The sequence below is a fragment of the Bombina bombina genome, chromosome 6 (genome assembly GCF_027579735.1).
Source record: "Bombina bombina isolate aBomBom1 chromosome 6, aBomBom1.pri, whole genome shotgun sequence".
NCBI lineage: Eukaryota > Metazoa > Chordata > Amphibia > Anura > Bombinatoridae > Bombina > Bombina bombina.
Genome location: NC_069504.1, coordinates 1,011,006,918 through 1,011,023,241, shown reverse-complemented (window position 1 = coordinate 1,011,023,241; position 16,324 = coordinate 1,011,006,918). Strand labels below are relative to the sequence as shown.

Here is a 16,324-nt window from a genome sequence, read left to right as displayed (position 1 = left end):
ATTTTTTCCAAATTTTGTGGTAAATCTTTCTAGTTACAGGCTTTCTGGCCTGAACAAGAGTATCGATAACAGAATCTGAGAATCCTCGCTTCGATAAGATCAAGCGTTCAATCTCCAAGCAGTCAGCTGGAGTGAAACCAGATTCGGATGTTCGAACGGACCCTGAACAAGAAGGTCTCGTCTCAAAGGTAGCTTCCAAGGAGGAGCCGATGACATATTCACCAGATCTGCATACCAAGTCCTGCGTGGCCACGCAGGAGCTATCAAGATCACCGACGCCCTCTCCTGATTGATCCTGGCTACCAGCCTGGGGATGAGAGGAAACGGCGGGAACACATAAGCTAGTTTGAAGGTCCAAGGTGCTACTAGTGCATCCACTAGAGCCGCCTTGGGATCCCTGGATCTGGACCCGTAGCAAGGAACTTTGAAGTTCTGACGAGAGGCCATCAGATCCATGTCTGGAATGCCCCACAGCTGAGTGACTTGGGCAAAGATTTCCGGATGGAGTTCCCACTCCCCCGGATGCAATGTCTGACGACTCAGAAAATCCGCTTCCCAATTTTCCACTCCTGGGATGTGGATAGCAGACAGGTGGCAGGAGTGAGACTCCGCCCATAGAATGATTTTGGTCACTTCTTCCATCGCCAGGGAACTCCTTGTTCCCCCCTGATGGTTGATGTACGCAACAGTTGTCATGTTGTCTGATTGAAACCGTATGAACTTGGCCCTCGCTAGCTGAGGCCAAGCCTTGAGAGCATTGAATATCGCTCTCAGTTCCAGAATATTTATCGGTAGAAGAGATTCTTCCCGAGACCAAAGACCCTGAGCTTTCAGGGATCCCCAGACCGCGCCCCAGCCCATCAGACTGGCGTCTGTCGTGACAATGACCCACTCTGGTCTGCGGAATGTCATCCCTCGTGACAGGTTGTCCAGGGACAGCCACCAACGGAGTGAGTCTCTGGTCCTCTGATTTACTTGTATCTTCGGAGACAAGTCTGTATAGTCCCCATTCCACTGACTGAGCATGCACAGTTGTAATGGTCTTAGATGAATGCGTGCAAAAGGAACTATGTCCATTGCCGCTACCATCAACCCGATCACTTCCATGCACTGAGCTATGGAAGGAAGAGGAACGGAATGAAGTATCCGACAAGAGTCTAGAAGTTTTGTTTTTCTGGCCTCTGTCAGAAAAATCCTCATTTCTAAGGAGTCTATTATTGTTCCCAAGAAGGGAACCCTTGTTGACGGAGATAGAGAACTCTTTTCCACGTTCACTTTCCATCTGTGAGATCTGAGAAAGGCCAGGACAATGTCCGTGTGAGCCTTTGCTTGAGGAAGGGACGACGCTTGAATCAGAATGTCGTCCAAGTAAGGTACTACAGCAATGCCCCTTGGTCTTAGCACAGCTAGAAGGGACCCTAGTACCTTTGTGAAAATCCTTGGAGCAGTGGCTAATCCGAAAGGAAGCGCCACGAACTGGTAATGTTTGACCAGGAATGCGAACCTCAGGAACCGATGATGTTCCTTGTGGATAGGAATATGTAGATACGCATCCTTTAAATCCACCGTGGTCATGAATTGACCTTCCTGGATGGAAGGAAGAATAGTTCGAATGGTTTCCATCTTGAACGATGGAACCTTGAGAAACTTGTTTAAGATCTTGAGATCTAAGATTGGTCTGAACGTTCCCTCTTTTTTGGGAACTATAAACAGATTGGAGTAGAACCCCATCCCTTGTTCTCTTAATGGAACGGGATGAATCACTCCCATTTTTAACAGGTCTTCTACACAATGTAAGAATGCCTGTCTTTTTATGTGGTCTGAAGACCTGTGGAACCTCCCCCTTGGGGGAAGTCCCTTGAATTCCAGAAGATAACCTTGGGAGACTATTTCTAGCGCCCAAGGATCCAGAACATCTCTTGCCCAAGCCTGAGCGAAGAGAGAGAGTCTGCCCCCCACCAGATCCGGTCCCGGATCGGGGGCCAACATTTCATGCTGTCTTGGTAGCAGTGGCAGGTTTCTTGGCCTGCTTTCCCTTGTTCCAGCCTTGCATTGGTCTCCAAGCTGGCTTGGCTTGAGAAGTATTACCCTCTTGCTTAGAGGACGTAGCACTTTGGGCTGGTCCGTTTCTACGAAAGGGACGAAAATTAGGTTTATTTTTTGCCTTGAAAGGCCGATCCTGAGGAAGGGCGTGGCCCTTACCCCCAGTGATATCCGAGATAATCTCTTTCAAGTCAGGGCCAAACAGCGTTTTCCCCTTGAAAGGAATGTTAAGTAGCTTGTTCTTGGAAGACGCATCAGCCGACCAAGATTTCAACCAAAGCGCTCTGCGCGCCACAATAGCAAACCCAGAATTCTTAGCCGCTAACCTAGCCAATTGCAAAGTGGCGTCTAGGGTGAAAGAATTAGCCAATTTGAGAGCATTGATTCTGTCCATAATCTCCTCATAAGGAGGAGAATCACTGTCGACCGCCTTTATCAGCTCATCGAACCAGAAACATGCGGCTGTAGCGACAGGGACAATGCATGAAATTGGTTGTAGAAGGTAACCCTGCTGAACAAACATCTTTTTAAGCAAACCTTCTAATTTTTTATCCATAGGATCTTTGAAAGCACAACTATCCTCTATGGGTATAGTGGTGCGTTTGTTTAAAGTGGAAACCGCTCCCTCGACCTTGGGGACTGTCTGACATAAGTCCTTTCTGGGGTCGACCATAGGAAACAATTTTTTAAATATGGGGGGAGGGACGAAAGGAATACCGGGCCTTTCCCATTCTTTATTAACAATGTCCGCCACCCGCTTGGGTATAGGAAAAGCTTCTGGGAGCCCCGGCACCTCTAGGAACTTGTCCATTTTACATAGTTTCTCTGGGATGACCAACTTGTCACAATCATCCAGAGTGGATAATACCTCCTTAAGCAGAATGCGGAGATGTTCCAACTTAAATTTAAATGCAATCACATCAGGTTCAGCTTGTTGAGAAATGTTCCCTGAATCAGTAATTTCTCCCTCAGACAAAACCTCCCTGGCCCCATCAGACTGAGTTAGGGGCCCTTCAGAAATATTAATATCAGCGTCGTCATGCTCTTCAGTATCTAAAACAGAGCAGTCGCGCTTACGCTGATAAGTGTTCATTTTGGCTAAAATGTTTTTGACAGAATTATCCATTACAGCCGTTAATTGTTGCATAGTAAGGAGTATTGGAGCGCTAGATGTACTAGGGGCCTCCTGAGTGGGCAAGACTCGTGTAGACGAAGGAGGGAATGATGCAGTACCATGCTTACTCCCCTCACTTGAGGAATCATCTTGGGCATCATTGTCATTGTCACATAAATCACATTTATTTAAATGAATAGGAATTCTGGCTTCCCCACATTCAGAACACAGTCTATCTGGTAGTTCAGACATGTTAAACAGGCATAAACTTGATAACAAGTACAAAAAACGTTTTAAAATAAAACCGTTACTGTCACTTTAAATTTTAAACTGAACACACTTTATTACTGCAAATGCGAAAAAACATGAAGGAATTGTTCAAAATTCACCAAATTTTCACCACAGTGTCTTAAAGCCTTAAAAGTATTGCACACCAAATTTGGAAGCTTTAACCCTTAAAATAACGGAACCGGAGCCGTTTTGAACTTTAACCCCTTTACAGTCCCTGGTATCTGCTTTGCTGAGACCCAACCAAGCCCCAAGGGGAATACGATACCAAATGACGCCTTCAGAAAGTCTTTTCTAAGTATCAGAGCTCCTCTCACATGCGACTGCATGTCATGCCTCTCAAAAACAAGTGCGCAACACCGGCGCGAAAATGAGACTCTGCCTATGCTTTGGGAAAGCCCCTAAAGAATAAGGTGTCTAAAACAGTGCCTGCCGATATTATTATATCAAAATACCCAGATAAAATGATTCCTCAAGGCTAAATATGTGTTAATAATCAATCGATTTAGCCCAAAAAAAGTCTACAGTCTTAATAAGCCCTTTTTGAAGCCCTTATTTACAATCGTAATAAACATGGCTTACCGGATCCCAGAGGGAAAATGACAGCTTCCAGCATTACATCGTCTTGTTAGAATGTGTCATACCTCAAGCAGCAAGAGACTGCTCACTGTTCCCCCAACTGAAGTTAATTGCTCTCAACAGTCCTGTGTGGAACAGCCATGGATTTTAGTGACGGTTGCTAAAATCATTTTCCTCATACAAACAGAAATCTTCATCTCTTTTCTGTTTCTGAGTAAATAGTACATACCAGCACTATTTCAAAATAACAAACTCTTGATTGAATAATAAAAACTACAGTTAAACACTAAAAAACTCTAAGCCATCTCCGTGGAGATGTTGCCTGTACAACGGCAAAGAGAATGACTGGGGTAGGCGGAGTCTAGGAGGGATCATGTGACCAGCTTTGCTGGGCTCTTTGCCATTTCCTGTTGGGGAAGAGAATATCCCACAAGTAAGGATGACGCCGTGGACCGGACACACCTATGTTGGAGAAACTCCTGTCCCATGCCGAAGAGTACTACCCTCCATAAGAGACAAAAAAAACACAAAAATGAAAGATTCTGACAGTTCTCTGCCAACCTCCTGGGAGGAAAGGTAAAGAATGACTGGCGTGGTTCCAGGGATCATTGCATGGCATGTGGTACAGCCTATGCAACAAAAGCATCCCTTCTTGGAGATTGTGAGCCATGTAGTTTTTGCATAGCAATCTATTGGGTCGGTAATAACCAATTGGTCCCACAAATTCCGTTTTGGTTATTTTAAAGCCCACCCCACCCTCGGGCTTTCCCACTCCCTAAAGGGTAGGGTGGGGTCATTCCGGAATTATATGCTGTAATTCCCAACTGCTTAAAAGGCACCACTACTCTACTGAAGAGATTAACATGGACTACAGCTAAACCCCAAATCATGCTTGAAGCGAAAAGAAATCCAATTTTTCTTCAGACACCAAAACTTTACCTCCTCCATTGACAGAGGCAAAAAGAATGACTGGAGATTATGGGTAGGGGAGTGACATTGAACAGTTGTGTTGTGGTGCTCTTTGCCTCCTCCTGCTGGCCAGGAGTGATTTTCCCACTAGTAATTGAATGACGTTGTGGACTCTCTATATCTTAGGAAATAAAATCTCTCTCTCTGAGGACGGAGGAGACCTCGAAAACGTTAATTCATTAAATATTAGTTTGCTAAAACGGAGAGTGCCTTCCTGGATGTGATTTTGTGTATATGTGTACACACACACAAACACACACACACACAGAAACATACACACAAACTATTATTAATTACAATCCTGAAAAAAATAAGTGTCACAAAAGGTACACCACAAGTAAGGAATTCATGCTGTTCACATGAGCAGATGTGGTGAAGACATACAAAAAGGGGGACATGTTAGAAGGATTTAGAATGATTTCTAAGGTGAGATACTTGCTATGAACAGGGGAGAACACTATGAACATGAAGACATTTATATAAATTTCAAATATACAGTGTAGAATAAAAATAAATATGCTGATGAATTTATTTAAAAAAAATCCTTTTTACAAAATTATTTTTATTACAAAATAAACTGCAATTTCTAGCCATGAGTTTCATAGGCCATTACTGCAGCATAAAGTTGCATGAAGTAGTTACAATTTCAGTAAAAATAACAATAAACCCAATGCTGGTAGCTTCTAATCCTGTAATGAGAAGTCAAAGGGTTCAAATTCCTTTCTGAAAGATTTCGCAAAAGATTCCTCTTCTTCTCGGGTAGACTTGCACTCTCTCCAGTCTGCTCTGGTTGGGATATTTAAAATGGCTTCACTGGCCAAAACTTCTCTATTATAATAAAATAAATCAATCAATAATAAATAAAATAAAAATTTTAAAATTAGACAAAAATCATAACTATTACAAGCAGGTAGAACAACATTACAATTAGAAAAGAAACACCAAAAAATACAGTCATTTCTATATCTTGGCTCATATTATTGGAAAACAATCACCAATGAGACAGCTCCTCCCATGGAGGGTGGGCAGAATTAACCACTCCACACATTTACCACTATATAATTAAAGGTGTTACCGCAGGCCCCTCCAACTCTTAGGTATGTCCAGAAGTAAAGAGGGAAACTGGTAATTATCCAGTTAAATGAGATAAGATATAGAAAGTATTATATATGTGGTGTACATTTCTAGTTATATTAGCTCTCCCTGGCTAATATTCACCAAATAGACTAATACAATGCAATGACAAAAAGGTGTATAATGGTTGGTTTAGATCGTTCCTCTAGTTATTTCTCCCAGTGTTATATCCAGGACCTTTTTACCAGTTGCACCATCCCGCCTGATTTTATGGACCACGCCGATAAAATAAAGCCAATATTAAGTTATAATTACCAAATTAAAATTGTTCAATGTTTAGTTTCATAAATTGTGCTAATAATTTAATAATTTATGCTTTGTATAGCAGAAATTGTATATTATAGAACTAGTAAAATATTACACTGCCCCCTACCCAGCTATTTCATAATGCCACACGGCTGGCAACATTTTGTGTGGAGAACACTAAACTATAATGCAAGCTACCTCTAGATAATTATTCCAAACAGGAATGGTCTACTCCTGTCAAGTCTAATGTCCAGATTGTAAACATTTATATTTGCAATGTATAGTATTCTCATTTACTCAGAACGTTGCAATATGGAGGCACTTTTCAAATAAAAGTTAAGAAGAGAAATATCACTATAGTTTACCAGTTACTTGTCCTCTAACCTTCTCAATGTTATGATGCAAGTCTGAAACTTTACGTAATTATGACTGGTAAAGGGATCCAGATCCATGCTCCTGGCACAATACCTACCAACCTACAATATTACAATGTTGCCATATAATCATAAGCCTCAATTGCCAGGAAATTTCTAGAAAAGCCTCCATGCGTGGAGAACACTCCCTGGGAAGTAAATGTCTCTGCTAAGTTGTATGAAGAAACAACTTTAGGCATAAAGTCAAAAGTAGTTAGTAAAACTGCCTTATCCTAATGACAAACAAAATAAGGAGGATCACAAGAGCAGTTAATTAAAAAAACTCTTCTAGCAGAGGAGATAACCAAAAGGAATAAAACCTGCCAAGAGAGAAGCTTAATCTTATGCATATGCTCAAAAGGAAGAGCCTGCAAAACCCTTAACACCAGGTTAGGATTCCATGAAAGAGAAATTGGCTTGATCACTGGCTTAATACAGGCCAAAGCCTGAACAAAACCATAAATATCAGGAAGAAGCAATTTCAGTCACCGAATCTGAGAAACTTCTATGTCTAAGAACTAGCGGTTTAATACCCACGCCATCAAGTTCAGAGACCTAAGTTCCGGATGAAAAAAAAACTGACCTTGAGACAGAAGGTCTGACCGCAGAAAAAGAGGCCAAGGAGGGCAGCTGGACATCTGAACTAGATCTGCATACCAAATCTTGCAGATGATTTCTCTAGGCTCATCTTGGAGATCACTCTGGGAAGAATTACCAGAATAAACAGATAAGCAAGCTAAAATGGCCAAAGAGCACCCACAAACTTTGCCTGAGGGTCCCTGGACCTTGCAAAAGTACCTGGGAAGTTTGTTGTTCAAACAAGAAGCCATTAAATCTATCGCTGGGAGACCCGAAATCTGATTGAACACATTCTGGTGAATAAACAACTCCACTGGATTTAGAGATTTACAACTGAGAAAGTCTGCTTTCTAGTTGTTCACACCTGGAATATGAATCACAGAGACTAGATAGGAATTAATTTCTGCCCATAAGAAATTTGAGACACTTCCCTCTTGGCTAGGGAACTGTGAGTTCCCCCCTGATGGTTGACATAAGCCCCTGCTGTGACATTGTTAAAAACATAAATGATGCTTACCTGATAATTTAATTTCCATCGAGGGGAGGAGAGTCCACAAATTCATTCATTACTATTGGGAATTAAGAACCTGGCCACCAGGAGGAGGCAAAGACACCCCACCCAAAGGCTTAAATACCTCCCCCACTTCCCTCATCCCCCAGTCATTCTGCCGAGGGAACCAGGAACAGTAGAAAAAATATCAGGGTAAAAAAGGTGCCAGAAGATGAATAAATGTAGGGCTGCCCAACGGAGACACCTGCGGAAGCTGGTTAAATTATCAGGTAAGCATAATTTAGGTTTTCCATCTAAAGGGGAGGAGAGTACACGGCTTTATTCATTACTAGTGGGAACATATACCCAAGCTCTAGAGGATAGTGAATGAAACCAGGAGGGTAAAAGGCAGACCCTAATCTGAAAGCACCCCAGCCTGCAAAACCTCTCTCACAAAAACAGCTTCCACAGAAGCAAAAACGTCAAATTTGTAAAACTTTGTAAAAGTGTGTAAGGAAGACCAGGTAGCCGCCCTACAAATTTGCTCCATAGAGGCCTCATTTTTGAAGGCCCAAGACGAAGCCACAGCTCTAGTTGAAGGAGCCATGATCCTCTGAGGAGGCTTATGTCCCGCTGTTTCATAAGCCAAGCAAATCAAGCTCCTCAACCAAAAAGACAAAGAAGTAGCAGAGGCCCTTTGCGCTTCCCAGAATACACCACAAAAGAGATGTAGACTGAAGATAGAATTTCAAGGCACGAACCACATCCAGGTTATGAAGTAACCTCTCCTTTGAAGAGGAAGGGTTAGGACAAAGGAGGAACAGCTATTTCCTGACTGATGTTACGGTTAGACACCACCTTGGGGAGAAACCCCAACACAGTGCGAAGTACAGCCTTATCTGCATGAAACACCAGATAAGGAGGATCAAATTGAAAGGCAGCTAGTTCAGATACTCTGCATGCCGATGCAATAGCCAACAGGAAGAGAACCTTCCAGGACAGAATCTTAATGTCTATGGAATGCATAGGTTCAAACGGAACCCTCTCCAAAACCTTAAGGACTAAGTTTAAGCTTCATGGCGGAGTCGACTGTCTAAAGACAGGCCTCATTCTAGACATTGCTTGAACAAAAGATTGAATGTCAGGGAGCTCAGCGAGTCTCCTATGCAACAAAACTGATGCCGAAATCTGTCCCTTTAAGGAACTAGCAGCAAGACCCTTCTCCAAACCATCTTGGAGAAAGGACAGAATCCTTGATACCTTCACCTTATTCCAAGGATATCCATGCTTCTTACACCAGGACAAGTAAGTCCTCCACACCTTATAGTAGATGCGATGAGTGACTGGCTTCCTTGTCTGAATTAGAGTATCAATCACACTTTCTGAAAAGCCTCTCTTGGCTAAGACTAGGCGTTCAATCTCTACGCAGTCAGCCTCAGAGAATCCAGATTTTGATGCTGAAAGGGGCCCTCTACCCGTATCAAGGTAGTTTGCAATCAAGTCTGGACGCCATGAGGTCCATCTCCGGCGTTCCCCATCTGTGACAAATCTCTGCAAACACTTTGGGGTGAAGAGACCATTCACCCGGATGGAAGGACTGTCTGCTGAGAAAGTCCGCTTCCCAGTTGTCCACACCCGGCATGTGAATCGCTGAGAGCAAGCAGTCGTGGGACTCCGCCCACTCCAGAATTCGAGACACCTCCCTCATCGCGAGGGAGATCCTCGTAGCCTCCCTGATGGTTGATGTAAGCCGCTGAGGTAACGTTGGTCTGGAATCTGATTAAACGGACCGACCCCAGAGAAGGCCAAGCCTTCAGAGCATTGTATATTGTTTGTAGTTCTAGAATGTTGATTGGAAGGAGAGACTACTCCCTGGTCCACTTTCCTTGTGCCATACTGGCACCCCAAACAGTTCCCCATTCTGACAGACTGGCGTCCGTGGTCACAATCTCCCAGGACGGTCTCAAGAAGGATGTCCCAATGGACAGCTGCTCCGGAAGAATCCACAAAGAGAGGGAATTCAGAGTCTGAGCATCCAGGGATAGCAGCTGTGATAGATCTGAATGATCGCCGTTCCACTGTCTCAACATGCACAATTGAAGAGGTTTGAGGTGGAACCTGGCGAATGGGATGACCTTTATGCTCGACACCATGAGACCTATCACCTCCATACATTGAGCCACCGATGGGCTTGAAGAGGACTGAAGGGCAAGACAGGTGGACGCAAGCTTCCTGCACCGCTGATCTGTGAGAAATATCTTCATGGACAGTCTATTATCGTGCCCAGGAACCCTGGGAACTATTTCCTGAGTTGATCTTCCAACCGTGAGATTGGAGCAGAAGAAGAAGAGCCCTTGAATGATCCTCTGCGAGGCTGAGCGACTGTGTCTGAACCAGGATGTCATCCAGTTAAGGTGCCACTGCAATGCCCCTGGATCTGGCCACTGAAAGCAGCACCCCCAGAACCTTCGTGAAGACTCTTGGGGCCGTCGCCAGACCAAAAGGAAGGGCCACAAACTGGAAGTGTTGGTCCAGAAATGCAAATCTTAGGAACTTGAAGTGGTCCCTGTGGATTGGCACATAAAGGTAAGCGTCCTTCAAGTCTATAGTCGTCATGAACTGTCCCTTTTGAACTAGGGGCAGAATAGATCTGATCATTTCCATTTTGAATGATGGAACACTTAGAAACTTGTTTAAAAACTTTCTTTGGAACCACAAAAAGGTTGGAATAGTACGCTAGACTCCTCTCTGCTAAGGATACTGGCATGATAACCCAGAGAGGCGAGATCTCTCACACACTCTAAAAAGACCTCTCTTCTCTGGTCTTGAAGACAGGTTTGACAGGAGGAATCTGCCCTCGGGCGGATGGGATCTGAACCCTATCCTGTAACCCTGGGAGACCACTTCTAGAACCCAAGGGTCCTGAACGTCCTGCAACCATGCGTCTGAGAATAGAGATAAGTCTGCCCCCTGCGTGATACAGAGACTGGTCGGGGGCCGCCCCTTCATGCCGATTTCGTCTCGGCGGGCTACTTGCTCTGCTTAGACTTGTTCCAAGATTGAGCCGGCTTCCAAGATGGACTGGTCTGCTTTTGCGGTGGGTTGCTGGCACTGGGCCTTGCCCGCATGAAAGGGATGAAAAGTAGATCCTTTAGGCTTAGCCTTCTTACCCTGCAGTAGGAAAGCTCCCTTGCCTCCTGTAACAGTGGATATAATAGAAACCAATCCTGGACTGAACAGGATCTTTCCTTGAAAAGGCAAGGACAACAGACTCGCCTTAGAGGTCATGTCCGCCGACCAAGATTTTAGCGACAGAGACCTGTGTGCTAAAAAAGAAAAACCTGACTCCTTAGCATTCAGGTGAATAATTTGCATATTGGCATCACAGATGAAAGAATTGGTGATCTTCAGTGCCTTAATCTTCTCCTGTATCTCGTTGATGGATGTCTCCCCCTTGACCATTTCACACAGGGATTTATTAATATGTCGCAGCTCCAGAGACCACCGCAACGGCCGCTGCTGGCTGAAAAACAAACCCTGTGTGCTGAAACATCTTTCTCAACATGTTTTCCAGCTTTTTATCCATGGGCTCCTTAAACGACGAACTATCCTCGAGGGGAATAGTCGTCTGCTTCGCGAGCATAGAGATAGCCCCATCCACCTTAGGGATGGTCCCCCACAGCTCAAGCTGGGAATCCGGAACGGGGAACAGTTTCTTAAAGGAAGAAGGGGAAAAGGAAGATCCTAATTGCTCCCATTCGTTCTTAATATTAGCCATCTTAACGGGAACCGGGAAAGACTGAGGTACTACCCTGTCCTCGTATACCTTGTCAAGCTTAGTAAATCGAAGGTTCCTCCAGTATCTTAGGTTCCGGAACCTCCAGAGTAGCAAGCACCTGCCAAAGCAGAAAGCGCAAATTCTCCATGCTAAACCTATAACCAGGCTCCTCCGCCGCCGGAGGTTTAAATGACATGGACTCCGACCCAGAAGGGGCCTCCTCCGAAGAAACGGAGTGGGCCTCATCCTCTTATAGAGCCTCTGTATCTCCCATCGGCGAGGACAAACCCTGGGCTGGGCCGCTATGAAAAACCCTACGCTTGCACTTAGCAGAACATGGTAAGGCATGGATCACTTTCTAAACCGCCGATTCCAGTTGGACCGCAAAGTCTGACGGCCAACAAATCTCTCCCGAAGGAGTAACGGTTGGACCCCGGGGCGCTGCATGTGCAATCGGAGATTAATGTAGGGAACGCACCTCCCAGGTTGAAGAGCCCTCAGAGGTGTGCGGCTCAGTAGTACTAGTTACATTTAGAAGTTGTAACTTTATCAAGGCATGTGGAACATAGTTGAGCAGGCTGATCTACCAGAACCTCCTCACAATAAACACAGGAATGAGACTTTATTAAGGAAGGAAAGCCTTCCAACGCGTCAGAGTCCTCCATTGCTTGCACGCTTGGTCAGACTAACTTTATTTATCAAAAAAGGCACCTTTATACCACCAATGGCCGGGGCACTCACCACCTCCTAGGACCCGGACTACAGAAACCGCTACGTCTCCTGCACCACAGATCAATATAAAGGATAGATAGCCCCACCCAGTCACATAGAATTCCTGGCAGGACCGCCCCTTCACTAGGGAAAAACGCGCCAAAAATGGCCGCACAAAGTTTCCGCAAGTAACCTGAAAGTTCCACACATTGTCAGAGCCTCATCTCGCACATAACGCAGCAATGAAACAAACAATATCATGTATAAACCCCCCCCACCCCGTTCAATAATCCTCCTTCCAGGAATATTAACCCTTGATTCTGTAAAGATAAAAAAATGAAACGATCTTACCAGAATCTACGCCCTGGAACAGAAACACAGCCCTTCAAGTGTGACAGGTTAGTAAGCCTCGCTTCTGACATGGACTTGAGTGAAGAAAGCAGGCAACGAAACTCGTCAACGCTGATTGCTTATGGAGCTGTTAATAGGAGTCGGCATGGTTTCACAGAAAGACTCTCCCTGCATCTCTGACTCTAGCTTTCTCACTGAGAGGATGACGGGACTACTTAAAACTCCAATCCCGGGGGGCGGAGCCAAATGCTGAAGCAGCTAGACGTGCCATCTCAGGGCTCCTGGAGTCTAAGCACTAAAATATTAACTTATGGCTCATTAAGAAGTTGCTTATGATTATATTTGGATCTTAATTTACACAAGAACAAGGGCTATATCAACTGGGACAAAAAGTATGGAACTACTCATAAATCATAGGTACAAAGGCCTGGTAGTTGTTTGAGACTGCGGCGAGGTACAATCCGCCATATTTGAAGCGATCCACGCACCAGCTCAGCTGACAGAAATCTTATTCTTACATCAACACTACACCCTCAGCATTTCAATGGAAGTACAAATCTTATCGGTACTGAAAGATCTAACATGCTCCATAGATTCCTATCAGCAAGTCCTTTTCACGGAGCCGAGGGCTGCTGTGGACCCACTGCAGTACATGCCTACGAACAGGGGAGCTGCGGTGGCGACAGACTGGTCCGATCTGGAACCGCCACGTGAGAACGAGGTGTCACATCGAGACTCAGAGGCATTGGGTCTGAAAGCAATGGAGGACCTTAGTGGTGAGATAGGGGAACGGGAGAATACAGATGTGCAGCAGGGCCGACGCAGTGTAACACAGCATATCTAGAGATGCGGAGGGAGGAAGCTAAGATGAGAGATGAGTGCAACGCAACACCCTTAAGAAAAGCCACTTTGCTGAAGGTTGCGACAAGTCAGCTTGACAAGGAAGGAGCTAAAGCGCGAACAACTACTAGTCACCACTTACAGTTACCTAAGGTGGGACTGGCAGCATTTATGCAAGACATCATCTGCAGACCTGGTGTCTCAATTCACTTTTTGACTTATGCAGAAGTCCCTTTGCGGTTGCCTTACAGGGCTGGAGTGGGTTAACAAGTGACCCACTTAGGCTTATGCTCCACAAGTTTTGACCAGGAGCTAGAACATATATAAGATTTCAGTTGGCTTGTGCACTCCAAAGGGTTAAGTTGTTACATACACCACAAGCCCTGAGTATTTACATTCACATTTTGGGGCTACCCCACATACTCCTACCTTAAGAGAGAGTTAAAATCTGCTTCACCGTTAATATATTTGTTAAGCTAGATAGGTTGCTTGGACCTATGTTTCATGTTTATTTATCAATATATACAGTTGTATCGTGACTGAGTTCAGAGACACTGAGATATCGCTGTATAAATCCGGATTCCAGTTTATGATCCCATTTTGTGCAAGAGCTCAATTCCCCCCTGCAGCCCTATTAACCCTATTTTAGTGTTGTACTCCCAGTATATGCAAGATCCCTGTCCACTATCTAAAACCCTGTATTTAATTCTCTCTGCAAAATGATGTTATTTTCCAAGGCTTTAATATTTACAGAGGACAGTGTGGATGTTCAGAGTGAGGAGGGTGTATAAATCATCTCATATATTAGCTTAGATATTTGCCCTACTCTTTAATTTTACATTATCTGCATCTGCACATGTTATGTTATGTTTCTCCATTTAAAAGTACACGAGGGTTGTAATATAAAGAGTTTGTGGTTTGGGTTGCGTTTTTAGAGTGTATGTATCATACAGCAGGGGTTTACAATGTGGATGACAATAGTGACCTTCGCTTTAGTTTGCCAAATCACATACAGGTAAACTAAGATACCTGCGCAGTCTGTCTAGCTGGCGGTAATTGACCTTAATATAAGCTCACCTGTTCTTAGCCTTCATTATTGAAAGAAGTCGATATCCTAGTGATTTCTTACACAGTGCTTATTGACTTAGTAGCCTATATATAATGTAAACTGGGTATCCTTATGTGTTTATTATCATTCACATATTTCTTGTGATTCTTTTTTACATACCACTGTTCTGCAGCGACCCATGGGTTTCACATCACGTCACGCTGTGTTTGTTCCTACTATGTCTGAAGTTAATAATCTTACATATCAATATATGCTTACCTCCACATATGATAGCACTTAAGGAGTACAGTTAGACAATCCTTTCCATAGTTCCAATGCTAGATATTATGTTGCTATGGTATGCCTATGTCAACATTGGGCTTTATCTCATTTTGGTATGCATAGATATGCTTGGGACTGCAGTATTTAACCCTTTTAATCACTGATAAGATAGCTCAGTCATCTGGACCAGTTTGGACCAGGCTATAAGCTTCTAGTTAAAATGAAGACCCTACACCATTACCTATACTGTTTCAATGGGTAATTATCTGTTCACATAGAAATGAATGATAGACTAAGCGGCCAAGAAATAGTATAGCTTCAACATTAATATGACAACCTATTGTATAGAGTCCACCGGTGGACTCTATACAATAGGTTGTCATATTAATGTTGAAGCTATACTATTTCTTGGCCGCTTAGTCTATCATTCATTTCTATGTGAACAGATAATTACCCATTGAAACGAATTGACTCTTGGGGGAAGATGTGTTTATATGTAAATATATGGGGGTACCTCTTAAGCAATGAACCACTGTACCTTCTGTCTCCCTCAGCCGGCGGGGGGGATGGGAGATCACCAGAGATAATATGCAGGGTACCTTATCTTTGATCATTGTGTTATATATAGATATTGCATATTAATGTTTTATCTGAGCACCAGCTAATGTAAAAATAACACACTACTGAAGACTGAAGGCTTAAATTACTCTCTCTCGAATAACAGAATTTATGCTTACCTGATAAATTACTTTCTCCAACGGTGTGTCCGGTCCACGGCGTCATCCTTACTTGTGGGATATCTCTTCCCCAACAGGAAATGGCAAAGAGTCCCAGCAAAGCTGGCCATATAGTCCCTCCTAGGCTCCGCCCACCCCAGTCATTCGACCGACGGACAGGAGGAAATATATATAGGAGAAACCATATGGTACCGTGGTGACTGTAGTTAGAGAAAATAATTCATCAGACCTGATTAAAAAACCAGGGCGGGCCGTGGACCGGACACACCGTTGGAGAAAGTAATTTATCAGGTAAGCATAAATTCTGTTTTCTCCAACATTGGTGTGTCCGGTCCACGGCGTCATCCTTACTTGTGGGAACCAATACCAAAGCTTTAGGACACGGATGAAGGGAGGGAGCAAATCAGGTTACCTAAACGGAAGGCACCACAGCTTGCAAAACCTTTCTCCCAAAAATAGCCTCCGAAGAAGCAAAAGTATCAAATTTGTAAAATTTGGCAAAAGTGTGCAGTGAAGACCAAGTCGCTGCCTTACATATCTGGTCAACAGAAGCCTTGTTCTTGAAGGCCCATGTGGAAGCCACAGCCCTAGTGGAGTGAGCTGTGATTCTTTCAGGAGGCTGCCGTCCGGCAGTCTCATAAGCCAATCGGATGATGCTTTTAAGCCAAAAGGAAAGAGAGGTAGAAGTCGCTTTTTGACCTCTCCTTTTACCAGAATAAACA

The 16,324-nt window shown here is 44.0% G+C and overlaps 1 protein-coding gene across 3 annotated transcripts in view; it reads right to left on the bottom strand.

The window, feature by feature from the left end:
• Positions 1-5,535: 5,535 nt before the first annotated feature.
• The window catches only part of CWF19L1 (CWF19 like cell cycle control factor 1), a 345,153-nt gene continuing 334,364 nt past the window's right edge, over positions 5,536-16,324 (bottom strand). For all 3 annotated transcript variants that reach the window (XM_053718730.1, XM_053718728.1, XM_053718729.1), the window contains one exon: positions 5,536-5,821. In XM_053718730.1, coding sequence (XP_053574705.1) covers positions 5,677-5,821 — 145 coding nt within the window. In that variant the 3' untranslated portion in view covers positions 5,536-5,676. The remainder of the gene's footprint in view (positions 5,822-16,324) is intronic.